Source organism: Odontomachus brunneus, unplaced genomic scaffold (genome assembly GCF_010583005.1).
Source record: "Odontomachus brunneus isolate Ranch 3 - 2012 unplaced genomic scaffold, Obru_v1 Obru_scaffold_010, whole genome shotgun sequence".
Taxonomy (NCBI): Eukaryota; Metazoa; Arthropoda; class Insecta; order Hymenoptera; family Formicidae; genus Odontomachus; species Odontomachus brunneus.
Genome location: NW_022639460.1, coordinates 2,794,245 through 2,814,962, shown reverse-complemented (window position 1 = coordinate 2,814,962; position 20,718 = coordinate 2,794,245). Strand labels below are relative to the sequence as shown.

The following is a 20,718-nucleotide window of genomic DNA, read 5'->3' as shown; positions in this document are numbered from 1 at the left end:
CTTTCGTGATCGTCACGACGTGCGGTAATCGATTTATAATAGCTTTACAAAATATTTATTATATATATGGAGACACATATATCTACATTAAATGAAGCATTACATTTATATCATGCGATGATTATAATTTTTTGTTACGTTCATGCAACAATGAATTAACTAAAAGTTGTCCGCAATTCGTCATGTAATATTTATGAAATTGTACCGTTGGAAATTTTAAATCATATTTAATGAAATATTTTATCTCAATTCGTGATGGCATTTTGTAATCAATGTGTGAGGTAATTGTATGCGGTAAATATAATTGAATATAAACCACTTGTTTGTGTCGCATAAGAGAAAATAAACGTTATGTCAATATGAAGTATACAGATATCGATTTTAATACATCGATTCCTGTTTGGGGTTCGAACTTCGATTCTTGAAACAATGATCGATAAAATAGGAAGTTCTAACTCCTTGAGCGAGGCAACACATATTGTATATATAATAATCAAAGCATGATGTCTATATGATGCAAATATGCTAAATCTAAAAAAAGAAATAATTTTATGGACACGATGTAAACTTTACATTAAGTTGTTCTATATTGAGTAAGAAAACTAATTACCAAAATATGTCTGTATTTGCCACTAAACTGAATGACGCATTGTTTTGAGTAAAAATTTAGATTTTTTTTCGTATTTCTATTTCGTCATTATATATTGTACATATGACTAACATGTGATAGGCTCATAAGGGATGTAACCTTTATGCATTGCGTGATTCTACGCACCGTAAAGTTACTGCAACATTTACATACATCTGTCTATCTGGGGTATCAATACGTCTTATACGTGATTCAACAAAAAAAAAAAAATATATATATATATATATATATACACTAAAAAATTATCTTAAAATCAACAAATATTTCCTTGATGGATGCCATTAACATATTTACTTAAATCTAAATTCTCTTTATTTAAATAAAATATTGTTTATCTGATTTAAGTAAACAATGTTTGGTTTAAATAAAGAGAATCCAGATTTAAGTAAATATGTTAGTGGCACCCATCAAGGAAATATTTGTTGATTTTAAGATAATTTTTCCCTCAGTGTACATATATTTTTATGACTCAAAAATAATTTTCTTAATTTCACTTTGACGTATTGATTTGACTCGGTTGAAATAAATTCAAGTTAAATTATTTAACATTAACGACTGCGACTGTTGATAGCGAGACAGCTGAATCAGGACGGCCATTCCGTGCACGCTTACCGACAACTGTCGGTTTGTCACGCATAAATAATATTACAAAATAGCTGTGCAACGATACATACCGAACCGATGGTTGTCGGTGAGCGTGCATGCGGCCCCAGGAACCGAAACCGCCGTTCGATCGATCGCTCGATGGGACGACCGATCGATCTCGGAGAGACCGGTTTCGAATATTTACATTTAATAGAAATCGGTCTCTCGAATTCCGCGCTGAGGGGGACGAGGGAGGTGGCCCATGGTACGGTTAACGAGTCATGCCCGGAAATTAAGTCAAGCACCGTGACAACCGGTATACGTCCCGATAGTGGAACGCGCGTGTGTTCCTGTGGTCGCGCCTTCGCTCGCGCGGGCTCCGTCGACATTGTCGCCATGAAAGCGCACGCCGGTGGTAGCGTGGTTTACGTGTATTATACGACCGTGCCACTTATTATCCACGAGGAGTGTAAGAGGACAGCGAGGGAAGCGAACGATCCGTCCTCTCCGCGCGTTCGCGTTCTCGCGGCTCTTCGATACCAGTGTATCCGGCGTGCGTATGGCTCCTTTCTCTGTTTCTCCTCTTGTCTTGCCTCTCTATATATACATCTGTCCCCAGTGCTGGACACGAATTGATTAAAACTTTTTTTGATTGAAGTAATCAGCAAAGCAGTATGTTTTCCTTCAGCTTGCATAAGGAGATATTCGGCTTACGATTGTATTCCTTAATCACACGCAAACCTTTTCTCTTTATTTCTGTCCTCTTCTTCCTCCATCCCTTGCGTACTGTGTCCAAAAAGTAAGACCAGTTTTCAATTTAAATCGCGCGGGTAAACCGTACATCATAAATATTTTTTTTTCTAAGTTGGCGGCATTGTGACAGACATCTGTGACAAATTTCATGTCAAAACATTCATTACTTTTTGCTTCACGCTTGGTTTTGTACGACGCTAAAAGTGCATTCGGCGATTTTTACAATGTCTAATTATATTGAGCAAAGAAGTTGCATTAAATTTTGTTTGCGGAATGAAATTTCGGGTGCAGAAACGTTCAGGATGTTGCAGAAAGCCTTCGGGGGACCATGCTTTGTCGGAAAGGAATGTTTACAAGTGGTATAAACAGTTCAAAGAAGGTCGTGAAAGTGTTGAAGACGAAGAGCGTTCCGGACGACCATCAATCTTTACCGATGAACAACACGTCAAGAAAATCGAAGAACTTGTGCTTGCTAATCGTCGAATGACTGTTAGAGACCTTGCTGACGCTGTTGGTATTTCGAAAGGATCTGCCAATACCATTTTGAAAGGTATTTTGGGCCTGAAACGTGTAAAATCTCGACTAGTGCCAAAACATCGATAATGCACCTTCTCACACTGCACTCGTTCTTCGTGACTTTTTCGCCAAAAATTCGATCCATATCGTTCCATAACCACCGTATTCGCCTGATTTAGCACCGTGTGACTTCTGGCTATTCCCGAAACTCAAAAGACCACTGCGGGGAAATCGTTTTGAGACGATAGAAGAGATACAACGTGAATCGCTACGCGCTCTGAAAGCCATCCCGGAAGGCGACTTTAATTCTTGTTTCGAGGACTGGAAAATACGTTGGCATAAGTGTATTGTGTCGGGAGGGGATTACTTTGAAGGCGACGAAATAGATTTGGAAGAATAAATAAATATTTTTTGAAATAAATAAAAACTGGTCTTACTTTTTGGACACAGTAGTATTTCTGTGTTCTATTATACATTCCTTCCTGCGTTACCATATTAATTGAAGCTTGTCTCTGCATTACTTCCTAATTACGTGTCCCTTGACGCCATAACCCTCTATTTCCTATGCACTCTTTCCACTCTGAATCCTGCCTTTTCACCTAACGTGTTGTCAATATATTTTGATCGATTAATGTCCAATGCTGTCTGTCTGTTCTGGGACACACTTTTCTGAGGGACAACGTCCTCCCTTTATATTTAGTTCTCGCGGTAAAATTCATAAATAGTTGATGGCATCGAGCGTCGAACAAACAGACTTCAGGAGCCTGTCATGTAGACAATAAAAGCTCGTTAAACTTCGGCTCTTATTCTCTTTTATCGACAAAACTGTCTCTAGTGTGGTTTATGAGCCTTCTGATTGGCTTTCAGTCATATTCAAGGGCGGTTTTACGGAGTAGTAAGAAGTGTTTAGAATAAAGGCCCAACTCTTTCGACGCCGATCGATGGCTCAAGGAATCTCAAGATGAGATTCTTTCCCTCGGAGGTGACGCTCGCGCCGATCTCCCACCTACCTCTCATGTTCACGGGTGAAGCTTCTCTTCTTCTTTTTCCCTCCTCACGAAAGTGTACCGACGGTGACGCGTTCGGGAACTCCACACGTGGCACGCCGCGACAATAGAAAGTCACAGAGAGACGCTCCGCCGACACTAAGACCCGGAAGGAACTCGGATGACGATGAATGACCCACATCCGGTGAGCCAACCGTGAAAGAGTAGATGGTGCCGCGACTTATATGGCCGATTGCCGAACGCGGCCCGTAAGATCGAGTAGAAACTCGACGAGAAGAAGAGCTATTATGAATCGTGCTCCTGACGTCGATTTCGAAGAACGCCGCACGAAACGTACTTTCCAACGTAATGAAACTCGCGACCGTTCATTAGCGTATTCAGCGACGCGCGTATCCATCGCGCGGGCACCTAAAAATATTTTGCTAATTCAGTTAGAATTTTACATGTTGCGGTCAAAATTGATCGCTGTATCTGCTCAAAAATTGTCTCTCTTTCCCTCTTTGTATGTGTGTGTATGTATAGTGCGTAGAACTTACAGCGATGTTTGCAAGCAAATTTAAATAAAAGTGAGAATTATTCATTAGTTTCATTTATTAGTTTCTCGCCGCTAGTCTTTTTTGTTTGCCACATTTAACTTTGCGACTGGTTTTGATCTAGACTGGCATCACGGGGAAAGACTGTGATTAAATTTCACAAAGCAGATAGAAATTCAGATAGAAATTCCCTCTCTGTCATCTACACTGATTAAATACAGAGCGATATGCGATATCGCAGTTATTTGTCCATTTTAGTTAATTTCTCATATAATTTTCGCCATGACAGCAAGGTTATTTTTTTGAGCGTGGATAATACTCGCGGTCGATGATACTCGTCGTGTGGTCGGAACGCAATGCGAATTGGAATTTTATATTAAGAAATTATTACCTCCATCCCTGTGATCGCCTCGACTTTCTCTACCGACTCTCTTAGGCGCTAGAAAGTCTCTCAGTTACAACTGAAGGGCTCAACGTGGCAACGACGTAACCCACTTTTTCGTAGCTTCACAAGTTCATTCCTCCTTTCCTCTTTTTTTTTTGTCGAAGTTTCGTTGCAGCCGAGGAAATGAAGTTTATATCTGTATTCTCTCTGAGTTGAATTTGTGAAAAAGCGAACGGGGCCGCTCTCTGTCGCGCTCATCCCCACGATTGTAACCCGATCGTCACTGTATTCCGCAAATTGAAGGGCGCGAGTTTATTTTTTTAAATCGGATCAATCTTCCTTTATCGCGCTTACTCATCATCGCTGCATTTATCTTCGGACGATTAAATGCTATAGATATAAGTTCGACGAAACGTGGGTAAATATTCACGAAAACTTTCCCGCACGATTGCTGTTTCATTCGGACAGATTTTGATTCGAAGCGCGACATCCGCGATATTTTCGTTCAGCGAGATTAAAAGTGTCCATTTCTTCCGCGTCTATCCGCGTGTAGTCGTGTATTTTCAATTGCGGTTGCATGAAATAACAAAAGAGTTCTGTTCGCGAGCGACCTCGCATGTTGCTCGCATCAACGCACTTTACACGATTCAACAAGGGAAAATGTATTCTGATTACACAAAAATAATTTTCATGACTGGAGAGCACGTGACATTGGATCGCCAATATGATATTTTTAATTCTTTGTGCGCATCGTTAGGTATCTTGAATGTATTAGTTTCGAATGGATTTTCTTCCTGTGCACGCGCGAATTCGCGAAACGGAGAAACGGGGACGCTCGTTGTCGAGGCACGCGATCGCGACGCGCAGAAATCGCGTTTCGCCCGACAGCCGACAACAGGCTAATGACAATAAGCGTAATCTCGACGTGATTGCTCCGTGTAATTAGCATCATGCACGGCACCGACGCGGCGCGGCGCGACGTTACGGCCATCCTCTATCGTTGCATTATTCATGTCGCGGGCTACACCCTAAATTCGAAGGCTTCCCAAAGGATGTAACCGCCGCCGCCGCCGCCGCCGCCGCCGCCGCCGCCGCCGTCGCCGGTAATTTCACCGTCGAACAGCCCCGCCGCCAGCCATCGCCGTATGAATCACGAAGTAAGGTGCATTATAGAACGCGTCGCCAACGAGGCGAAGTTCTTGCATCCTGAGGGATTGAACGTCCCGAAAATAATACTTAAAATATGTATCATGTTACGCGAAATATTCGCGGGGGAAATCTTTTCCCTTTTTTCCCCCTCTTTCTCTTTCTGCATGAGGACAAGACTCCGAATTGAATATCTTTTTTTCTAATAAAACGCACATACTATGTTTAATTTATCTTTTCTATAACTGTACTGTTTTTACTTTAATTTCAATTGTCCATCTCCTCAAATTGATTTTTTCATTTTTATTCTTATCCTATATAGTATTTATCTTAAATGGCTTCTTATGTATAACTATGCACGCTCTTAGAGAAGGCAAGTCTCTCTCTAATGAGCGATAATAAACGCAATTATCTATCCATCTATCCCTGAACTGCCGCCGGCATCGATTGCAACGATCGTCGCGTCTTCTCTTTTACATGAAAATACACGTCAATTTTCTCTCTATTTCTTGAGATTATTTCCAGATATATCGAGATACGTTCTCTGGCGCGTCTGACTCTCGCGGCCAACTGTCAGCAATGACGATGATGCATCTTCATTTGCGTATTAATTCAATTTGAGCGTCGCACGATTATGACGATGTCGTGGTCATAATACGTCATAATCAGTCACGATGTGTATCGACATGATTCACGTACGTCTGATCACGTTGATACAATCAGAGATTGTCCCGCGACTTCTGTCTTGTTCTGATCAAGAGCTCGCGAAGAATATCGCGGGGATGATCGGCGCGGCCGGATAATCGCGATGATGAAAAGAACGTGGTGCGTCGAACCGAGACGAGGCACAAAAGGAGAGCAGGAGAAAGAAACGGAAAACGGTCTGACAATTCGTAGATCCAAAGTCGAGTTCGACTCATGAATAACGCAGGAGAGCGCATTAGAATATTCCCTACGGTATAACGAATAAGGAGACATAACTCCCATTGTTATTCCTCCGCTTAAAGGGGAGAACTCCGTCTCTCGAACCGCCGCGAAAGAAACCTGAAGACTCGCGCGGAGTCTCTCTCGCCGTGATAAAGGTCTTCTCCTCCGGGAAGAGACGCTCGGCGACTTGTATTCGTCGTTGGCTTGTTAAGAGATCGCGCAATGTCAAAGCAAAAGTCAAGCGACCACCCTCGCTTCCACCCCGTTTTCATTCGTGTTCCGGCGGGAAGAAACGACGTTAGGTCGCGCGCGCGCGCGCGCTTTCACCCCCTCGTAATTAGCGCGGCCGTCGATTGTCGCTCTTCATCGTCGCTGCTCGCTTCCACAATCGAGGCGCTAATTGTGTCCTGCGAATTGCCATTGCAGATATAGCGGCCGGCTCAAAAATCACTTGATGCGCTGAGGATGCGCCGTGATTTCCGCAACGGTGGGCTTGCCTGCGCCGTTGTTGTGTGGGTGTCGTCGACCTGCCTGCTCGTCCTCTCACTGTCATCATCGATCACCACTGCAGGTACGTTTCTCTCCTCCTTTATGCAACACCCGCACGTTTTATCATCCACTCCGCCGCGCTGCGTAACGCCTTTGTTCCGTTCGGAATTGAAGCGCCGAGAATGAAGTGGACACTTCGAATTACGAGGATACGTTTCCCGGTTACTTCGAGTAACCGCTTCCTCTCCGTGTGATTTCCTTGATCGCGCGACGCGCGTGATAACGAGTGGTGTAAACGTGAAAAAGTATGTTTCACACGGATCTTCCTGTACACTGACAATGAATGACTACTCATCAGAGCGACTCGTACCTATTCCCTACAGTTTTTATGAGAAAAACGTGGTAATATTTGTTTTTTTTTTTGTATGGTTCTTAGTTTACCCATCAAAGAGCGCTAAAAAGTTAAAAAATACGTTTCTGTAGGATTTTATATCGAACGATAAGTTTTTAAACGAAAGATCTCGTCAAGTAATATCAATTTTTGTATATTTGTGGTTTATGGTTCATGATATTGAGAGCGTCATAGCTCAATTATTTATATGTAAATGTGTGTATTAATAAATCATTTTGCGTTTACCCAGGGTGCACGAGGAAGTGAATCTAATTGAACTGTCAAGTTTACTTACAGTTTAAATCTACAATTTCAATGTAGTCCGACGTTAGAAAATTGTAAAATATAACTTTGACGTAATTTTTACTATAATATTTCCCCCGTGTGTGTAGCCATTCCATCACTCACGCTCGTGGTAGAAATACACGCTGCTTTTCGGAAAAATATGAGCAGGCGAGAGCGACTAGCGGTCGGAATAAATCAAGCCTAAAATTATGGAAGCCGAAGTGGATCGACCGCTTTTTCCGGTAACGCCGAGCGACCCGTTTATCGAAAGTGGATTGATATTTCTGTCTCCGCATCCCACGCGACGTGAATAAACGGCCGAATGTCAAGCTCCAATAAAATCATTTTCTCTTTATTTATTTCATTTTTTGCACAGCGAGTTCAACACCGCCAGCTCGCTGACGGACGTGCTAGTGCGCAACTGATCTCATTCTTAATTTCTTGAATTAATCCGATATATCACTGGACGCTTCAATTATCGGCGCTGTCCTGCCGTGTCCCCTGCAGTTGATCCGGAGTGGACGGATAGAGCTTCTCTGGGTTAGGACAAAGCATAATGATTCCTGATTGATCGGCATTCTGTCCGCCATTTTTAAGATGTGACGTGAATGGGTGCGAGAGAGGAACTCTAGTGGGAATGAGAGGGAAGCGCTAAGGAAGAATTCACCTTGGTAGAGAAGCAGAAAGGCAGAAGCTAATTCGTGCTAATAGAAAAGCAGGAACTAATCGACTACTGCTTCACCAGTAGCGAGTTCTGATTTACTTCTCCCTTTCTACCAAAGTGTAAATTCTATCTAGGGCCGGTATTCATAGTCGAAACTTATATTTAAGATTGATCCTAAGTTTATCCTGATGGTCCGAAGCCAATAAAACGATTCATCTGAAGAAGAACTTATAAGACGATCTTGAATGTAAAATCTGACTGTAAGTACCGCTCTGAAATCGAGATGATGAAGCACGCTTCTCTCTCACTCACACACTTACATTCTCACCTACAAATGGCGGACAGTGTCCCAGCTTTGACTTGAGGACACCCTGGCTGGGTGCCTCACCGGAATCGGTGATCGCGTCGTTTGTGTTCGACGACGTGTGGTGTGCACCACGTAGAAAGCCGAATAGGTCGAAGGTCCGCTCGCGCGCGAAAAAAGGAAAGCGAACTCTCTCGCAGCGCGGACGTGCATCTGCATATAATGCGCGCCGCTGGACGTGAGCGGATTTCGGAAGCCGGAACGTGTGCGCTGTGATTCGTCCTTGATGTTGCGCGAACCAACCGCGGCACATATGTCCGCGACGTACGTTCCCCGAGGGGAATTTAAGGATTTTGTTCTCGAGGACTCTCTCCCTCTCTCTCTCTCCCCCTCCCTCACTCTCTCTCTCTCTCTCTCTCTCTCTCTCTCTCGATGGAATGAATTTCCTGCTGGCCGACGTCGCGACGGGGCCGAACGCAATTTCTTCCGCCTTGGCGGAGAACGACCCCGCAGAAACGGGCGTTTGCAGGAGAAGCGCCGTGTGTAAAATTAGGTATTACGAGACGCCCGTAAAATCTGAATTCAGCGGGACCCGTTCGCGTAGGTGCTCCGCTAACGAAATTCGCGTTATCCCGTAACGCAGTCCTCACGGTGATCGTAATTCCGTAGGAACGCCGAGAGCTTCGCCTTCGTTATTCGTATTCCGCGTTTGCTGCTTATATAGGCGGCACGTCTATACCCTAATTCCGCGTTCCGTCTCTCCTGGTATAGAAAGAGAGAAATACAGGGCGTCGCGATAGGGTGATAACGTATAAAACTTTCGTGTAGATTAGGTCAAACTACGAACGAGCAAGTTCTCTATCATTTTGTGAATAACCGAGTGTAGATTTTTGAGCTATTAAAAGAGAAGATAAACGAACGATTATGCGTGATTATTCATCGTATCGTAAATGAGAGGTGCAATAAAGAGGATAGATGGAAAGAGAAGAGATAGAGGAATAATGATTGATTTTATTTTGAAGCGAGGCTTCAGGACGCGACTTTCAATCAGACAGTCTCTGTCGCGAAAATCTCCGGTCGTCGAAGAGCCGATATTCAATTGTCTGTGTTATTATATAACGTGAGAAAATATCGGGACTATTTTCCTGCATCGGAACATCGGAATCTGTCCGGAATGATATCGGTTTCAATAGTCTCTCCCTCGATAATCGCGCGTTACGGCTGCCGCGTGCACACGAGTGGCTGATAATGTGCGAATCGTGCGCGTCTCTCTGTTTATCGTTATCGACATGTGCACACGCAACCAGTGACGATACACACGTACGTGTACCGTGCCCGATGCGTATGCACCGACGCTATGCTCTGCACATATATTCTAATCGGCGGATTAAACAGCGCACATAACGAAGCCGGTAATCGCGCCACGAGATTGCCGGTTAGGGACTACGGATTCGATCCGGTAATCGATTCCCGATGTGTTACAGCAGGATACGCGGGATGGACTTTTCAATAGATATCGAGGGCAACCCGATTTGCATGCCACCGGCAATAACAAGTTGAATTTCTCCCGTTAAAAGGCATCCCCGCACCCTTTCCTCCTCATCATTGTGCTCTCACATGCCATTTCTCCTTTTCTCTCTTTCTCTCTCGATTCTTACCTCTTTCTCTTTTTCTTTCTTTGTCTTTCAGTCCCTCTGTTTCTTCCTTTCCTATCTCCTTTAGAGGAGAATTATAACGAGAATACACAGGAAACGGTGGCTCGACGATACGATGCGTTAAATCCCATTTGCGTGCTCATCGAAATTCAGAGAGAGAAAGAGAGAGAGGGAGAGAGAGAGAGAGAGAGAGAGAGAGAGAGAGAGAGAGAGTACGCAAAGCGCTTCAGTATGTTTCCTGTATTGTACGTTATATCGCGATGTGTGTATACATATTTTATGTGCGCAAAAGTATACATAATATTTCGTCAATATTATATAATCAATACGAATTATTATTCATCATAGCTATTATGTATAACAGATATAATTAATATATTATAATGAATTAATTAATTATATATAAAATATACACAGAGAGAAGTTTTTAATAAAAATTTCCATAGAATTTTGTAACTGAGGAACCGACATATTCTCTAGTAATTGATTATCTCTTTATTTCATATACACTATATCTTATATTGGAATTGAAATTTGACATGTGTCATTAAAAAATTTGTCACATTTTTAGTGAAACGGCAAAATTCTAACGAAATTCGCTATCCTTAACAAGATAAATTTCACCGAATGTATTTTTCTGCACTACATTGAAAGAAAAAATATCTAAAAAATGAAAGAAAATGTATTTGATGGGTACTGAGAAGACATTTACTTACATTTTAATTTTTTTATTTAAATGAAACGAACAATTGCTTTTTCATGAAGAGCTAAGGCTTTAAGAAAATGTATGCTCTCTCACTTGAAAAATATTTTATGCTGAAAGAAAGAATATCTAAAAAATGAAAGAAAGTGTATTTGATGGGTACTGAGAACACATTTACTTACATTTTAATTGTTTTATTTAAATGAAACGAACAATTGCTTTTTCATGAAGAGCTGAGGCTTTAAGAAAATGTATGCTCTCTCACTTGAAAAATATTTTATGCTGAAAGAAAGAATATCTAAAAAATGAAAGAAAGTGTATTTGATGGGTACTGAGAACACATTTATTTACATTTTAATTGTTTTATTTAAATAAAACGAACAATTGCTTTTTTATGAAAAGCTGAGGTTTTAAGGAAATGTATGCTCTCTCACTTGAAAAATATTTTATGCTGAAGTTGAAAACTTTGCCGACAGAATACTGACATTTTTCTGCAAAGTTTACATCGTACATTGGTTGTACAAAATTACAAATGCTCGTACGCAATAAAGGTACGTGCAAAAATAAATAAAAGCATTGCACATGTGACTCAACATGTGACGAAAACGAAAAAGAAATTTTAGATGTAAAATCTCAAGCTGTCAGTTAACGTAATATTTGCCTGATTTAAAAGTTCCGCGGCTTGTGTACCGAAAGTGTATGGATGCTCCAAACTGAAAAATTTTCAAGAACTTTGCTGCACGTTCGCATCTGAATTCAGAAGCTTAAGAATATCGGAAAAGTTTGCAGAAAATTTTCTACACATGCATGATTAGATTTTCTGCTGAATATGGTAAAATAAAACAACAAACGTAAGATCCACTTGTACGTAAAAAATACGAAAAAGATGGCGTGATTATGATGGCATAATGTTATCGACATTGTCGATTTCAGCATCTTTTTAACACACAAATAAATATGTTATCGTTTATCTACCGAAGAAATATATTTTATTTCTTAAATAAATTTTTTCTCTGTAGAAAAGTTGGTAAAAAAACTATTGAAAAAGAATTATTTAGAAAGAAAAGGAAAGGCTACAGCATTTCCCCCATGTGCGCGCACAATTCGTGGTATCCCAGCGCGAATCCTGTCGCAAATTCGCAATCCGATCGGGTTGGAATAAATAAGCGCGAGAATCCGCGCGAGAGCCGAGCCGAAAATTCGAGTAATCGGACGCGCGCTTGAGTTTCACTGGACTTTTATGAAATTCGCTAACGACGTGAAAACGCGACGCGACGCGGCAAACGACCGATTGACACGCGACGCGCGCCCGCTACTCGTTAGTGCATCGCGCTCTCCGGATACTTTCGCCGAGGGGCACCTAAATGGGATATCCGCTCGAGCGGATTTTCTTTTCGTGTCCGGCTGAGCACTTTCTTCCTCTTTGTCACACGCGAGCGCGTGCACCAGCGGCGTCGCCCCGGTATTAATATGTGCCATGTAACGGGACGCGGCGCGAACTCGCGTAGTCATGCATAAATTTACATAACAGCCGAACTCCTAGTTGCAGGGAGAAAATTACGAGCCAGTTACCGGAAGAATTACGCCTCGCGATCTCTTTCGTGTGAAAAATTCAAGGAGGAAATAAATGTTTCCCTCTGATGCGTGACAGCACGCTCGTCAGCTTTGCCCCCGAGAGTTTCATTCTGCAGCACGGAGAGCACCGCTTCGCTCGATCGTCGCGCGATACGATTTTACGCAGCGTGACACGACTCCTTTCGCACATTTCACTTCGCGCGCGCATCGATAAATTCGATATCGCCCAGAAGTTTAGCGCGAAGGGACATTTCTTCCTTCTCCGGAATTCTCTGGAAATTCTCCGGCCGTGTCTCCGATCGTCTTGAAGCGACGAAAAACACCGATCGATCGTCACATCTCCGACGCGATCTCGTCTTCGTAATTTCCACCAATTCGTTTTTCCCGTCGAGGGAAACGCGCGTTCTCGCCCGTTCATCCCATTTTGGCGCGCGTGCTTTGCTCCGTGCTCGAGGCATTCGTGGCACCGTGGCACCGCCTGGAAACGCGCTCATAGCACGTTAGGTAAGTATAGTAAGTGTGGCAGTAGGATGCCGAGGAACCGTTAGGTCGACTCCGGCTATTTTTATTATTATTATCATCCTCGTCGTCGTGGTCGTATTCGCCGCGGTCGCCGTCATGCTACACTTTAGCCCGAGAGCGTGGTTAAAAACGCCACCTCGGCTATGCGAGAAAGCACCTTATTTTTCAATGACCTATTAAGCGCTCCTCGCGACTCATTAATCCACGCGTCGCCGTCTAAGTGACGCGACGTCGACGTAACTAGCTCTTCGCGATTATGCGCCGAGACTCGGGAATGAGGCGAGCGCGCAATTGCCGTATTGACGATTAGACGCGGAAAATGGAGTCTGTACAAAATTAATGAACGTGCTGACTATCGAGCTGACTAATTGTTCTTTTATGTAAGTATCTCGTGTCGCATGTTAGCATGAGATACTTGCCACATGCGACAATTCATCACTTAAAAATGAAACTGGAGAATCGCATGAGTTCATTTCGTTCTTGCATTTAGAACTTGTCGCTACCAAAGCCGAGTTCTGTCTACGCGGATTTATGAATAGATGTGTAATCGAATGTACGGGCGGTACGAGTGACATCTTCCCCTCTCCCCTCCCTCCCTGTTCCTCGGATTTATTTTTTCAAAAAATATTTGCACACGAAATGCTTTGCGGTACACATTAATCCATTATGCATACTCGCCATCCTCAATAGTTTCTGTTTAAGGACAACTTATTGCTTCCTTTTTTGTGCAGGTGCTCGCGAAAAGAATCTTTATTCCGCACTCAGTATTCGCATTCGCAATTCCGTCTGATATTTTCGAAGCAAGCAAAATATCAAAGGTCGTGGCGTGTTTCGCCCTTATAGCGCGCGAAACAGGGAAAGTTAGCATTCCAACTTTGAAATTTGACAGTTCTGATTAGAGTTTTAGTTTCCTCTTGAAGAATGCAGAAGTACTTATAAAAGGAGTTTAAGGGGATGTCATACTTGAGAACTTTGATAAAATACCGACCTTCTTCTCTGCAGAGTTTACGTTGTATTGATGATACAGAATTACAAATGCTTTTCTGTAATAAAGATATGTACAATAATGAATTGGAGCTTTGCTCAATATGTGACTCGTTAGATGTTTAAAGAAATAGCCGAGCCGATTGCTGCTCATTTTATTCGTAAGAATGAACAATCTTCTTTATTTTATTCGACGAACAAGACGAATTTTTTGCATCAACTCAATACAATTATATTTACAACTGACGTGACATTACATTCCCAAGTGTCTCGTCGCTTCTCACATCGCTGCGACTTGCATGCTTACAGAGCCGTCACTGCGGTCCGTCGGTCGATGTCCCTCCTTCGTCGAGCAGAACGTATGTCCGTCCAGGTCGCCAGGCTGCGAGAATGACTTCCAGTGCCAAAGTGCGGAGGAACGCTGCTGCGAGACCGCGTGCGGTCTCCGCTGCGTCGTCGGCGAGCTGAGCGGCTGTGAGCAATTGGCGTTGGCGGCCGTGAGACGGTCACGAGGACCTGCAACGTCCCGCAGACCACCGCAATTCGTGCCCCGATGCAGCAACGAGACCGGCGAGTTTGAGAGGGTGCAGTGCGAGCCGGAGGGACGCAATTGCTGGTGCGTCAACGAGCTCGGCATCGAGGTCCCCGGCACCAGGGCGCCGAGCAAGGAAGTCGTCGACTGCGACAAGCCGCGTGCCTGTCCAGCTCACAGCTGCCGTATGTTCTGCCCCTTGGGATTCGAGGTATTTGAAAACTCGGGCGAGTGTACCTTCACCGAGCGGCTTCATCTTCCATTCACTTCTATTCTGTTCCGGAAGAAAAGCAATGTTGACTCTGAGTAAATTACCTCTTGGGTTGTGGAAGATATTGGCCGAAGCTGGAAGCTGTACACGGAAGCAATATTGCAGTAAAAATTACAAGAAAATCTTTGCAATCTTGAACCATGCAGAGAAATTACTGTATATTTCTTTAAAAATGTTACGCACGTTTGACTCTTTTGCCTACCAAATTATCATAATTGAGTGTTTTCTTTTGTATCGATGAATCGTTTTATTTTGTCAAAAACTTATTTTATTTCTATAGTAATTTATAATACAATTTCTGCACGGTCTAGCGTTACGAAAAACATTACGAAAGAAATACGATTTTAACATAATTTTTACTAGAATATTTTTACTCGACACGCCGTTTATCTTTATAAGATCAGACTTTTTATTGTTCGACGTTTACGGTACTCTAGTATTCGACACGATACTTTCCGCACCAAGCCGCAAGCGGTCACGCGCGAATTCTGTCGCGACACGAGGCGCGTTCACCCATCATTATCGTTGTTGCAGATCAACGAGAGCACAGGTTGTCCCAAGTGCGAATGCCGCGATCCTTGTCGCGGCGTCACCTGCCCAGGTGTAGGTCAGACGTGCGAGCTTATCGACGTGAGCTGCGCGCGACCTCCGTGTCCTCCTGTACCCAGCTGTCGTAAGGCGAAGTCCCTGTTGACGATCTGTCCGGTGGGTGAGCCGCTGCAAATCACGGACTCGCCGCGACCGTTCCTCTGCGGCGACAGACCCGGCAAACCGACCTGCCCGCCGATGTACAGCTGCCTGGTGGAGCCCCAGCAAGAATACGGGGTGTGTTGTCCGTCGAATGTGCGGCTGCAACGGGTCGGTGAGTGTCCCGTGGACGATCTGACGACGACGACGGAGTGTGGATCCACTTGTCGCTACGATCTGGAGTGCCCCAGTCCGCAAAAGTGCTGCAACAACGAACGCTGCGGCGGTAACGTGTGCGTGGTACCACGCGGTCTCAGCGTGTGCAATCGGGACCGCGTGCTCGCGGAGATGCTCAGCGTCTCCGAGCGTCAGGGTCGCGGTTACGTTCCTCAGTGCACGGAAGGTGAGTGAGATGCCAAGAAACTCGTAACTGAGCTTGTGTTCGCGTAGCATTTGAACTCTAGTTCTAATACTAAATTTATCTCTAATTTTAATCAAATTAACGTAATTTAATTTTATGTCGCTCTGCTCGTTTAAGCTTACTCGTAATCGAGCTTCTGATATAACGTTTTTGACTCGTTTGTTGACTCGTTTAATTGAGTTACTTAAATGAGAACAAGATTATAAATACGAATTAATTTGAGTAGATGGAAATTACGAGACAAGGCAGTGCTCGAGGAATGGTCTAGTTTGCTGGTGCGTGGACGACAGAGGTAGAAAGATATCCGGTTCAATGGGTCCCGCGGAGAAGATCGACTGCAAATCGATAATCAAGGCGCGCTCTCTTCCAGCGTCTTGCACGCCTCAGCAGTGCGCCCAAGTCTGCCAATACGGCTTCAAAACGGATGTTTCCGGTTGCCCAACTTGCGAATGCGACGACCCGTGCGAGGGGTACGTATCGTAGCACGACAATATCGCTACCTTTAAAAAGTAAAAGACATAACATGAAACGGAATTGATGCTGATATTTCATTTTCTTTGTGTCACTCTTCAGTATGAGTTCTTTCTAAATTAAAGAAATACGTTCGAAAACATTTTCTTTCGCATACGAGCGACTTGTAATTACAATTATTAATTTCACATTAATATTATTGATTAAATAAAAAATAAAATGAATTGACCCTTATTTAATTAAACCACCATTTTTGTAGATTTCCTTGCCCGGAAGGACAAGAATGTATATTGAAACGCGAGGATGGCTGTCCTGATTTTCTCTGTCCGACAAAACCGGAATGTAAACCCAAGAAAACTTACAAAAGCCCCTGCCTACCCAGTACACCGCTAATTGATCAGAACGGGAATGCTGCGACTTGTGCCTCGAACGAAACTTGTCCCGACGGCTACAAGTGCACGATGGTGCCAGAGGCCGGTCAATCTGTGTGCTGCATGGAAACATCAAGCCCTACAAAAGCACCTACTAGTAAGAGACTTAACGTCATAATAATTATATACTAACTAAGTGCTAATAATGGTTAAGTAGCTAAAGTTACCAGTGTTATCGTTAGCAAAGTAAAGTCAATTATAAGTTAATAACTTGATTGTTTATTCAATTAGGCTTGGAGATTCTCATCAATAATAATTCTGCAAATTTACACAGTGTGCGAGTACTTGCGGGACTTCAACGATCGTATGGAGGGCACGAGAGAAGGTATGTTTTTGGCCATCCCGGCACCTCAGTGCGAGTCGGATGGTAGTTATCAGGCTCTGCAGTGTCACAATAACAGCTGCAGTTGCGTGAACCATCGCGGCGTGATGCTGAAGACCGGATTGGATCCCTCCACTGCTGACTGCAGCAGCACCGTGAAGGAGCTCGCGAGAACCTGCCAACGCTTGTACTGCAACCTAATCTGTCCGTACGGATATGAGCTGGACGCAGCCGGCTGCGAGCAATGCCGTTGCCACGAACCGTGCCGCGACGTCACTTGTGGTCCTCACGAGGCTTGCACGATGATCGACGTCAACTGCGGTCAAGATCAGTACTGTCCCGCTGTACCTGCCTGCCTAACCACCAAACCGGGCCAATGTCCGTACTTAGTACCGAGCTCGTCGAGCTGCGAGCTGCAGTGCAGCAACGATCAGGAGTGTCCATCCGGCGACAAGTGTTGTTCGACCGGTTGCGGCACGCAATGTGTATCACCGGTGATGGCCACAGCATGTCAGCACGCTCGCGCGGTTGCCGAGCACGCAGCTCGCGAGTCCGGCGAGCCCGCTCGCAGGATCTACATACCCAGATGCGACGTGAACGGCGCGTTTGAGCCAGTACAGTGTCACAATGGCGTATGCTGGTGCGTAGACGAAGAGGGCAAGGAAGCGGCTGGTACACGAGTCCTCGAAGGCATCGTGCCACGTTGTAACACACCTCTCAGGTGCCCAGAGATCAACTGCAAGTTAGACTGCGCGGATGGCTACGAGCCGGATCCAAATACCGGTTGTCCGACGTGTTCGTGTCGAGATCCGTGCCGAAGTGTAACTTGTCGCGGCGAAAACGAGGCGTGCAGGATGGTGGAAGTGGCGTGCAGTGCACCTCCGTGTCCACCTGTACCGGTTTGCCTACCGAAGAAAGATAATCCGTGTCCAAACGGCTCTCCGTTGCTCGACTCGGACGGTACTGTGGCCACTTGCGGCCCTCATGGCCATCATTGCCCATCCACGCACAAGTGCGAGTTGTCGCCATTGGACGAGTACGCAGTCTGTTGTCCCAAGCCACGCGACGTGTGCTTTGAGCCACCCAAACGGGTACCCTGCAATCCGAACGCGTCCGGCTTCAACGAGACTGAGAGATGGTACTTTGATCCGGAGCGCAACGAGTGTCGACGTAAACACGAGTGCACCCTTGGCCACAACGACTTTGCCAGCCGATTGGTGTGCGACACCGTGTGTCCCGTGTTGTCGCAATGCGAGAGACTGCGCGAGAAGAACTTGAAAAGGTCGCAGAGATTGAAACGACCCACGTTCCTGCCTAAGTGCAATCCAGACAGTGGCACATGGGAGCCGGTGCAGTGTCTGGAGCACGTCGGAGTCTGCTGGTGTGTCAATCGGAAAGGTCAGCCTGTGAAGGGTTCGCTTACTAGGGGAGAGGAGCCCAAGTGCAATTTCCGGCAAGCTAGACGGGGTAGTCGGGGACAGCAGTCGCAAGAGATCGACCGGGAGATTCAAGCGATCATGGAGGACGCTTTGCTGAATTTAGAGACGACGGACGAGAGGCAAACGGAAAGGCTCATGGGCACCAGATGTCAGGCGATGAAGGAAAAGGGTCATGTGCCGGCGATATGCGACCCGCAGGGTAGATTCGAGCCCATGCAGTGCGCCGGTGATACTTGCTGGTGCGTCGACGAAGCGGGCAATCAGCTCATTGGATCGGAACCGTTCTTGAAGGGAACGAGCATCTGTCGTAAGTCACCGAGCACTTCTTTAAGATACTTAAAATATCTAATAATCTTTAATCTATTTCTATATCATATTTAATAATTTTTAATATATTCAAATTTACTATATAAATTAATTTCAACTAGTTTTTAATAATTTATATTTCAATTAAAATTATAATTTGATTAAAGCGACTCCGTTATATTAAGTAGTAAACTAGTAAAGTAATTTGCAAGCAACTATATGCTAGTTTCGTTTTATTTCAGTACCAACGCCGGTTGAGGCGGTAGAGGTGACACTACGTTTCCCCGGTCGATTTCTCGCTACTGACAAAGCGCGATTTGTGAAGGAAGCCGAGAACTTTTTACAGGAGCTCGGAGCGAGGCTGAAAAAAGATGTGCGGGTGGAGATCAATCAGGACTCAGCGATCTTGAGCTTCGAGATCGTCGGCGCAAACAAGGTGGATGTGGCGTTCCATTTGGAGGAACTCACGCGGATCCAAAAGCTTTCCATGCTGGGCTCGTCCGCGGATGCGACCACGTCGCGCTTCACGCATCGCTCTGCTCCTGTTACGATGCACGGCAGAATTGTTGCATTGGAGCAGCGCGAGATTCTCACCCAAGTGGAAACGCCGGTCTATCAAACGGCGACGGTTGTGCTTGCGGCAGGAAGCGCCTTCGTAATCAGCAGTCTCGTCATTCTGTTGATGTTGTATCGCAAAAAGGTACATAGGGATTCGCAACGACCGTCATAAAGTTATCGTGACAATGGGAACTTATTCCTGGCGTCTGTACTTCGCGTTTAACATTAAATATAGCACATTCTGTGGAAATATTTCGTAACGTTAGTGACATTTGTATTTAAAGCAAATCGCCGCAAATTACAGCAGCATCGGTCTTATATGTGATTGATCAAAAGAATTCGTGAGATTGTATAAACGGAATTGGAAATTAAATAATCGTATTTAGCTATGAATATCAACGTAAATTGTAGAACATAGTCGGCATCAAAATAAAGAAGTCCATGTTGCAGATGAAAATGAAGGATCATATGAAAGCGCTTCCGATGGATCAACATTTCCTCGCCTACAGCCAACAGCCGGTTTACGTAATATCGGGATCGGAGCAGGACGAGAAGGAAAAAGAGGCTGCCGCGCATATGATTGAGGACATTCATACTACGGACACCATCGTAGGAGCATAAGCGATTCGACACTTCTCACTTGGGTCAACGTCTCCGTCTTGTACGGTAGTGATTCGCAAAGCCTGGCTCATCGGAAGCGCATAAAATCTACGATTCGCTGACAGGCATCCATCGATATATAACGTATATGGCTACATAACGATATATAACGTATATGGCTACACAGGGACGTCGGTCGATACCCTTCGAAGCATGTTACGTTCAGCCAACGCTTCCGGAGGCTGATGAGCGCGCGTCAATCACGATTAATTCTCGGTCCGCCGAACTTTTGAGTCTACAAAAGACCCCTCTCTGTCTCTGCGATTTATTTTCTACAGCGCGTCCGATGAATCCTACAACCAGCGATTAAGACGATTCCTTGTAAGGAAATAAGTAAAAACTTACGTTAAAAAAGTATTTGATATTTATGATTTTTAAGTACGAATATTTAAATTTTTAACATACAATATATATATATACAGGGTGTTCAAAAAGTCCCGGACCGGTGAAATATCTCGAAAACTAAGCATTTTAGAAAAAAATGTTTCAGATAAAAGTTGTGGCGTTTAAAAAGATGTATTTACTGATCACATCAGTTTGACCTTGG

General features: G+C 44.3%; 1 protein-coding gene across 3 annotated transcripts in view; it reads left to right on the top strand.

Annotated features, from left to right (window-relative positions):
* LOC116840550 (cysteine-rich motor neuron 1 protein) overlaps nt 1–20,641 on the top strand; it is a 38,930-nt gene extending 18,289 nt beyond the window's left edge. For all 3 annotated transcript variants that reach the window (XM_032807372.1, XM_032807373.1, XM_032807371.1), the window contains 8 exons: nt 6,928–7,072; nt 14,383–14,816; nt 15,411–15,966; nt 16,211–16,454; nt 16,715–16,983; nt 17,161–18,954; nt 19,196–19,653; nt 19,962–20,641. In XM_032807372.1, coding sequence (XP_032663263.1) covers nt 6,967–7,072; nt 14,383–14,816; nt 15,411–15,966; nt 16,211–16,454; nt 16,715–16,983; nt 17,161–18,954; nt 19,196–19,653; nt 19,962–20,132 — 4,032 coding nt within the window. In that variant the 5' untranslated portion in view covers nt 6,928–6,966 and the 3' untranslated portion in view covers nt 20,133–20,641. The remainder of the gene's footprint in view (nt 1–6,927; nt 7,073–14,382; nt 14,817–15,410; nt 15,967–16,210; nt 16,455–16,714; nt 16,984–17,160; nt 18,955–19,195; nt 19,654–19,961) is intronic.
* The last annotated feature ends 77 nt before the right edge of the window (nt 20,642–20,718 follow it).